We start from the raw sequence: 9014 nt of genomic DNA, 5'->3' as shown, positions 1-9014 counted from the left end.
CTCAGTTCTGAAGATGCATCTCTTAAGAGTATTAACCCTTTCCCAAACAGCAAGATCTATCATACCATAGCTGTAGATCGTAGCTATAAAATTACTGTTTTTAAAGAAGAGAAAGCAGCTGATACCCTATCTATTGTTTATGCAGTAACTATAAATAGCCCTTTTTTTTAATAGATGCTTCAAGCAAACGCTTAAGTTAAAGGGGAGTTTTTCTCAGGAATATCTCACTCTGCCACCTGCTTCCCCCAAAACACAACCCCCAAAGAAAGGCCTCACCTGAAGGCCGTGCTCTTGCTCAGTCCATAAGACACTGATAGCACTTTTAGCACTTTTGCTGCAGCCCCTACCCCCAACAGCTTCCTAGACTCTCTCCAAGGACAGGCACCACATTCACTCATGCTCTACCCCTACAAAGGGCACCAGAAACAAACATGAATATACCTTGCAACCCTCCCAAAGCACAACCCCTATTGCCTCCAAAAACCTCGCCCAGAGAGGGCCACTGTCCTCCACGCATGCGGGGCACCACGCCCTGCGAGGCTATTTCCGGCTCTGGCCAGGCGCTTCCGGGTTGCGCGCGGGGTGCAGCGGGGCGCTTTGGCGGGTGGATGCACCTGTCCTGTCAGTGCCGGTCTGCGCCGCTCTGGTTCCGCCTGTCGCTGCTTCGGGCTCTCCTGGGGGTAAGCGGAGCCGGGCAGGGTTGTGCTTGGCGGCGGGGCGAGGCTGGGCCCCCGCTGTTAGCTGTGGGGCGCTGCCCGCAAGCTCCGGGGCGGTGGGGAGGGGGAGGCCACGAGCACTGTTCGCTTCTCTGTCTCTGGGGGATCGTCGGTGCTCTCTGGGTGGGTCTCTGTGAGCTGACCCGCAGCCGCGGGATCGTCTTCCGAGGGCCCCTTTTTGTGCCCTCCTGGAAGAAATGGGTTAACGTTTTCGGTACCTGTGGAATAGCATTTCCCCTGCAAAGTTGAGTTTGACTTGTCGCGATTTTACTGTCCCGTGAGAGGAAGCTGCACAGCCAGCAAAAGGTGGTGGTCATTTCCTTCCTCCTGTACTGCAGAGAACAGATATTAACATGTTAAGTGCTTGTAGAATAATTCCTATTTCTTTAAAAACTGGCCTCTCATTTTGGGTCAGCTAAGAGTAGTGGTGGTTTGATACTTAGCTCACCTTAGGCTTCTGATAGCTGTGGTGTTTTCTGGCTAATGCCAAGCACACTCAGACCAGAGAAGAGAAGGGCTAGAGAGCTTCAGTCTTTCCAATAATTACTTGATGCTGTTAAGCAGAAACTTATGGAAAAATGAGTTCTACTTTAGTGCAAGAGAAGCTCTTGTACTTTTAACAGCCAAACTTGTCTTCTAGATATGAATCTTAATAGTTGATATAACTACAGGAGTTAGTCTCTGTTTACTTTTTTTATGTGCTTTTATTTCAGGCAGGGTGTATCCTCTTTTCTAACAGTAACAGCTAATTAAAAGACTGAAGTTCAAAATTACTTGTTCTCATCTTGTTTTAGCTTTTTCCTACAAGTTACTTTAAATTCATTTGTGAATTTGAATAATTATTCTGACTGTAATCTATTACTTGGATTCTTTAGCTTTTGTCCAACAGTCCAGCTTGAACTAGGCTCCAAGACTGCAATGTACTTATGCAAGTAAAATATCTTTTACTTAGCACTATCCGTCATCAGTATAAAAGGTCATTTTTTCTCTCTTCTGTAATCTAAGAGTTTTACAGCTGTTCATATGGTGCTTATTTTTAAAACTTTGACGTTTTCTGCAGGTTTAAGTTTATTTATCATTGAAGCTCCTCACTGCCATAATGAGGCTAGTAATACTTGAAGATTATGATCAGGCTAGTGAATGGGCAGCAAAATACATCTGTAATCGTATTATCCAGTTCAAGCCAAGCCAAGGAAGATATTTCACACTTGGTCTACCAACAGGCAAGTTTTATTCAAAGCCTATGTAAATCACTAAGCCTAGAACTATGTATGCATCATTTGTAACAGATAAAGTGTCTAAAATAACACAAATATATATTGGTAATACTTCCAACGTATTTCTGTTTAAATATTAATTTGTGTAAAAAGTTGTGATAAGGTTTGAAAAGCTGAAAAATACTAAATGAGAAATAACAGTCTTATTTTTTTAATGCTGAAAAAGCATTGTAGCAAAATCTGATTATGAAGAGATTTAAATACATTGAAAATGTTGTGCAGATGCATAGAACAGTAGAAAAATTTTATTTAACAGGAAGTACACCTTTGGGATGCTACAAAAAGCTGATAGAATATCACAAGAATGGAGATCTCTCTTTCAAATACGTGAAGACTTTTAACATGGATGAATATGTAGGTAAGATGTGCTGATTTTTTGAGAACACACTATACTGACAATTTTTTTCCTTTATTAAATCTGTTAAATACTTGATGAAGCACAAGATCAACCTAGTATTTTTGTACTTCTAAGTTACTTAAGTAAATGGGATCATTAGAAGCATTTTTCTCTATTTCTTTATCCACAAAAATGTTAAATAATAAACTAGTCCAGGTGGATCCTGAGCTACATTCAGTGCTTGCAGTACTTATGTAGAAAGTGTGTTGTCACGTATTATAGTGACTGCATTTCTTTTAATGACTTTACACTCCTTCTGATAGGATGTATACAGAGGAAATGTAAACCATTTACCTTGTGCATACCAACAGGAAATTTTTCTTAATATAATTTCAGATACTGCTTTATCTGACTTCTTACTTAGATTTGTCTTGCATGCCCTACATTAGTTTTGCATAGACTAGAATTAAGGCTGTTTGATTAAATCTTGTATTGATTTCAGGGCTCCCCAGAAATCATCCAGAGAGCTATCATTCCTATATGTGGAATAACTTCTTTAAACATATTGACATAGATCCAAATAATGCTCATATTCTTGATGGGAATGCTCCAGACTTACAGGCGGAATGTGATGCATTTGAAAAGAAAATTGAAGAAGCAGGGGGGATTGATCTGTTTGTTGGAGGTATGTGGAAGTGCTCTGTGGTTAGTTGTGATTTAAACAAGTACACTGACTCTTCGATCACTGTTTTCACAACTTGCCTAATTTGCTTTTTTCTATTATGGAGTAAGAAAGTTCTGTGACTAAGAATTGGTATCAAAACAGAATGGTTGGTGTCCAGGTTTCTAATAACTTACTTGAAATTAAGTTTTCAATGCTTTTTATCAAAAATTGGGAACAAAAAGGAAAGGAGTCCTAGAACTTTTTTATTTCTTTACAATGTTTTGAGGATATTTGTTGACTCGCAGGTCTGGAATGATTTACTTTTTTTGACTTTGAAAAGGCATTGGTCCAGATGGCCACATTGCATTCAATGAACCCGGATCAAGTTTGTCTTCAAGAACAAGATTAAAGACTTTAGCAATGGACACCATTTTGGCAAATGCTAAATACTTTGATGGAGACTTATCTAAAGTACCAGCTATGGCGCTAACAGTTGGTGTGGGTACAGTGATGGATGCTAGAGAAGTAAGAACTCATTTAGTTCTAGCTGCATGTGTCTGTTTTCAAGATTAGTTGGTACTGATACTGGGACTGAAAGTAAAGAGACTTATTCTTTTTTGCAGGTGATGATTCTTATAACAGGTGCACATAAGGCTTTTGCATTGTACAAGGCAATTGAAGAAGGAGTCAATCATATGTGGACAGTTTCTGCTTTCCAGCAACACCCTCGTACTATCTTCGTGTGTGATGAAGATGCTACTTTAGAACTGAGAATTAAAACTGTGAAGTACTTTAAAGGTGAGCACTGAATCAGAGGTTACACATATTTAAAAAAAAATAAACTATATTGATTTAAGTCTGAGCCTTTCAACATTTTACAGTAGCTAATGTATAATGTTACATGTTCAAAATACTTACTGTTAACTTATTTCTTGTGAATTGAAAAGTGCTAGGAGGCATAACTTGTGTTCCTTTCATTCCTGACAAATCTGCTTTGGAAAAATATTTGCTTCCAATTTGAAATGATAGTTTAGTAATTTTCACCTGTATGTAAAAAGAACAGCAGTCTAGTGTCCCAGAATACTTGTCTTAAATATACTGTGAAGTCCCACTTAAAAAAAAAACCTTAATACTTGTATTAATCGTGATATATTTTCAAGCTGCTTTTGCTGTGTGCTGTAATGTGCTGTGTAGAAAACTTTAAGTGTGTGATACAGACTTTGAAGCCACCTGAGGAATTTTTTTTGTACAGTGCAATTAGCGTAACAATCTGTACTGACTTTTAATACATTGCAGCCTCTTACTGTGCTTTTCATATTTGTAGTAGGCGTACTGAGGCAAGCTTAAAGGAAGCTGGAATCTTTGACATTCATTGAGAGTTCTTAGATGTGAATTCTGTTTTACTGATACTGTAGAAGCTGAGAAAAGTAGTTTTCTCCTAACTATATTAGTACAGCAAATGCAATTGTGTTAAGCAGTCATCTTTCTCACCACCATGGATACTTGTAGTTGTTGAGGCATTGATCAAGATTGTAATTTATGAAATTCTTTTTAAGGGCATTATATCGCCAGTGTCCATATATGTATTAAATTGCAATTCTGGCATTAATGTGATTTTTATCCTGATACCATTTGCTGCCAACTTGTCAATTTTGGTTTTTTTCAGTATGCTGTTCTCTGCTATGTATTGGGAGGGTGAGGTGTGTTAAGTCTTTAACTGTATCACACAGCTAGATAGTACATATTGGTGCTTTCAACTTCTTTAACTGCTTGGATAAATTTTAAGCATTATCCTGTATTTCGCATAAACAAAAGCTTTGCTCTCAAGATATAAATCTAGTGTAGAATTACTAGGTATAAATGACACTGAATATTGCTTTAAAAAATCAAGGGCTACAGCATATGAATGTGTGCTGTTGTGTCACACTAGTTAATTACTCTGTAATACAGAGCACTACAATTCTTAAAAAGATAGTTTTCTCTAAAGTTGCTTAATTTTACCTATTCTCAAATCAGTGAGATTTTCCCCCTTTTAAGATGGAGGAGAAATCAATGTGGGTCAAATTTCGAATTGTTTCTGAATCTTGATCTTCAGGTTAGACTTCTTAGGAAGCTAGGTAGTTCTTAGTGACTGCTAATTATGGCAGCTATTTACTGCCATTTTTTCACAATCTAAATAAATCTCAAGGTACTATATGAATATTCAGGTATTTTTGATAACCAGGTACCACACTGGCTGGTAACTAGAATAACTCTTACTCCCCTTCACTTTTTTTCTATCTTTCTGAAAATCTATTGGAGGCTAAAATTATCAAGTGTACTTAACTGTTCTTACTGGAAAAAGGAAAGGTAACTTTCTTGTAGAATGACGTGGAAAATGACTTTTGAATTTACTAATTAATCTGCAGATAAGTTAATTGAGGATAGCTTTTCCATACTTGTGCATGCTCTTCTTAGTACTGTATGCAGGAATCTGTTTATTCAAAGCATACTTGAATATATAGTGGGACTTTTCTTTGAAATAGTTGCTTTGGCATCCATCCAGTAAAGACTCTGCATACCTTGAAAAAAAAGCTTTTGCTTCTAACTGCTTTTCCTGAAGCAATTTTACTAACAGGACTTAATATCCTTCATTAAATATGGCAGAGACAATACGTTGTAAGCATTTTTCATGCCTCTAGGAAGTGGGTAATTATCTCCTTTTCATTTCCTTTTTCTAGAAGAGAAAAACACTGGTAGGAAGTGAAATGCTCTAAAGTTCAAAACACCGTTCTAGTTTAAGTGGTGTGTACAGCTGTTACAAAACCCATTTGTACTGAAAAAGTATTAAATGTATATGTATTATCTTCTCACTTACTGTTAAACTCCTGAAAAATATTAGACTTGATATTTCTTCAACCTCAATCCAATAGCTGTCCTTCATGAAATTTAAAGAACTATTTTGTTATGTTGCTTTCTAAGGTTTGGGGTTTTTTGGGGGTGGTTTTTGTTTTGGTTTTAGTTTTTTTCTTTTTTTTTCTTTTTTTTGCACAAGTATCTGAAGCTACATTATTACCTCTAGACACAAAATGAGCTGAGTTCCTGAGTTAGTTATGAGTATGTTTAGTATTATTATGGCTGTTTAGTATGGCTGAATGTGTCACTAAGTGGAGAAGGAAATAGTAATGTCTGCATTTTTTATTAAATAATCACAATTAGAAATAGGTACTGCATAAAATGCCTTGTGTTGTGGTCACCTACAGTAATGACCTAGGATTGTATAGTTATTCAAATTTCATGTTGCTGCAGTGACACTGTTTGCCACCAGATGCATCGTGTAGCAAAGGTATTTGAATATTCTTTGCCATAGATAATCACTAAAATATGCACTACTTTCAGACTTCTTTCATGGCTTTTAAGAAAATTTCTCTAATTTTAATATTGTATATTATTTAAATTTGTAATTTTAGAAGTTAATATTTAGTTTGGGGCTAAAATGGACTTTCACTTTGCAGATTGTGAGCACTGATCAGTAGTTAATCCTTCAGGTAAAATGAGGTTAAAAGCACACTAGTGACTGAATGTCATATATACCTAGATGTAGGTAACATTATTACTAAATTGTAACCAAATAAAGAAAGCAGCACCTTTTCATTGTTCTTTTCTTCAGCACTTGTCTCTGAATAGGGAAAATAATACTCCCCTAATCACAGACATAGATGACTTGTAAATGACAAAAAAATGTGCAGCTAGAATAGAACAGAATACAATTGAACTACTGAAGTTCTGAATCTGTATTAACAGTCTGAATACTTTTAGCTTGGTTTTGCCTGTCTAGGAAGAGAAGTATGCTTTTAATTACAAAGGTAGTAATACCACAATGCTAGAATGTTGCAACTCAAGCTCTAAAAGTATCAGTGTGTGCACACCTGATTTTTATGACAAACTGTGGTGTGAGAAAACTTTGTTACTGTTACACAGCTTTTATTACAAAGGAAAGATGGGTGACCCTCATGTATTCAATTCATTTGGAAGTATTCCAGATCTGCTTTTTGATGGGTCTGTTACCAGATAACTCTCATCTCTGTTCACTTTATACTGAAGATGTCAATAGTATTCAAGTGATACAGGAATATATAGGCTTCCTTTTAACTTCTGATTTTAAACCGTAGCCATCATTATTCTCTTCAGTGAACTATTTAAAATGTATGCTTTGAAGCAAACTCCAAATTAAAATATGGATAGAAAGACATGTTGGAAAAGTATAACTAATGTAAAGCTCGCATTGTTGCTTTCCCCCCAAGGTTTAATGCATGTGCACAATAAGCTTGTGGACCCACTGTACAGTATGAAAGAAAACTGAAAGAAGAATTGAAGAGGAACTCCATGTGGGTCAACAGCAACAGTTTTAGGTAGCAGATGAGTTCACTGCTATGCAATATGCTGAAAACTGTTTAAAATGGGGAATCCTAGGTACTGTATTTTTTTTTAAAGGTCCAATATCTGTACATTCCCCTTCCATCTGTATGCTTTGTTGTGCATTTTGCTTTTACATTTGAAGCATAGCTAAATGGACATGGCTGGTCCACAACTAAATGGAACAGAACAAACCTGTGGGAGACTGCATGTTACATAGGGTGGGAAAGCAGAGCATTTATTCTGGCACAGCAATGTAATGCATCTGCCTTGTATAAGACAAAATAATATTTTATTTCCTGGAATTGGTAGTTTTGGGCTTGATTAGTGTAACTACATTTTGCATTTGTATCTCTAGGCAGAATGGTTTTGGCCTTTGTCAATACTGTAGACTTGTAATAGTTGTACAATTTCTACTATGAAATGTTCTGTTTACATATCTCATGTACACTGAGCTATTGCACTTGGTTGCCTTAAATTTATGTTAAGCAGTTTTTGGGCATCTCAAGTCCTGCTGTACAATTCAGGCAAATAAAAATACAAGAACAGTGCCTAAAAATGCACCAGATTCTTGAGAGTTATAACTTATTCCACAGATGAAAATATTAAAACTTCTGCCATAGCACTTTTTCCTCTCATGTATTTCAAATTACTTTAGGATTTTTATATTTTTGGTAATTGAGCTTTATACATAACAAATCTAAATGTTCCTTTCTGGAGGTATCTGTTTAATTGCACCATGGATTTTACTACTAAATGCCTGAAAGGTGGTTAATTTACAGGAATATAATGTCCGCAAGTTTAATACATGATCATTTAAAGTTAACTGTTAATCACTTTGCAATAGTTACCTCTTATGGTATCATTATAAACATTGAGCTGTTACCAGGAATGTTATTTCCTACTTTGAATATAAGTAAAACTTAAATATAAATCTATAATTTTAAAATTGTTTCTAATATAAATTATGACATGAATAAAGACTTCAAGTTTTCATGGAGGGGTTAGGAATGTTGTGCCTTCTTCCACCTAAGGAGGAAGTTAAGAGTGTACTGATTACTACCTAAAGGGAGGTTGTAGAGAGGTGGGTGCTGGTCTCTTCTCCCAGGTGATGATGGGGTATAGAACAAGGGGAAATGGCACCAAGCTGTGCCAAGGGAGGTTCAGGTTAGAGATAAGGAGGAAGTTCTTTACTGAGAGGGTTGTCAGAAGCTGGAACAGGCTGCCCAGGGAGGTGGTGGAGTCACCATCCCTGGATGTATTTAAAGAGCGGGTAGACGAGGTACTTAAGGATATGGTTTAGGGGGTAGACAGGAATGGTTGGACATGATGATCTCAGAGGTCTTTTCCAACCAAGCGATTCTGTGATTCTGTGATTGATACTGAGGTGGTATTTGTGGGGGGGGAGCATGTCCTTGTGTAAAATGCTGACTGGGATAAAGTGCAACAAAGCATAGCTTCAACAATTTTACTTTTCACCTAGGTAGATAGGCAGGTAGCCTTTATTACAAACCACATTAATCCTGTTTTAGTTGAGATTAGTGGCTGCACTAACAGGAATTTGGCCTAAAGCCCTGGGCTGGAATAACTGGAGAGCCCAAGCTGTGCATCTGGGAAGCAGCCTT

General features: G+C 36.9%; 1 protein-coding gene across 4 annotated transcripts; it reads left to right on the top strand.

The window, feature by feature from the left end:
- The first annotated feature begins 1739 nt into the window (after window positions 1-1739).
- Window positions 1740-8321, top strand: GNPDA2 (glucosamine-6-phosphate deaminase 2). 4 transcript variants are annotated; one of them, XM_010193174.1, is made up of 6 exons: window positions 1740-1943; window positions 2254-2351; window positions 2833-3015; window positions 3335-3519; window positions 3618-3792; window positions 7278-7616. In XM_010193174.1, the coding sequence occupies exons 1-6, from the start codon at window positions 1816-1818 to the stop codon at window positions 7334-7336; spliced, it is 828 nt and encodes a 275-aa protein (XP_010191476.1). In that variant the 5' UTR covers window positions 1740-1815; the 3' UTR covers window positions 7337-7616. The 4 variants fall into 4 exon arrangements, with proteins under 4 accessions (XP_010191476.1, XP_010191477.1, XP_010191480.1 ...); XM_010193175.1 differs by having other exon boundaries at window positions 1770-1939; window positions 2250-2351; window positions 7278-8321; XM_010193178.1 differs by having other exon boundaries at window positions 1816-1848; window positions 2250-2351; window positions 7278-8321.
- Window positions 8322-9014: the final 693 nt, after the last annotated feature.

Source organism: Mesitornis unicolor, unplaced genomic scaffold (assembly GCF_000695765.1).
Source record: "Mesitornis unicolor isolate BGI_N332 unplaced genomic scaffold, ASM69576v1 scaffold47829, whole genome shotgun sequence".
NCBI classification, from domain to species: Eukaryota; Metazoa; Chordata; class Aves; order Mesitornithiformes; family Mesitornithidae; genus Mesitornis; species Mesitornis unicolor.
This window is presented reverse-complemented; position numbering and strand designations above follow the sequence as displayed.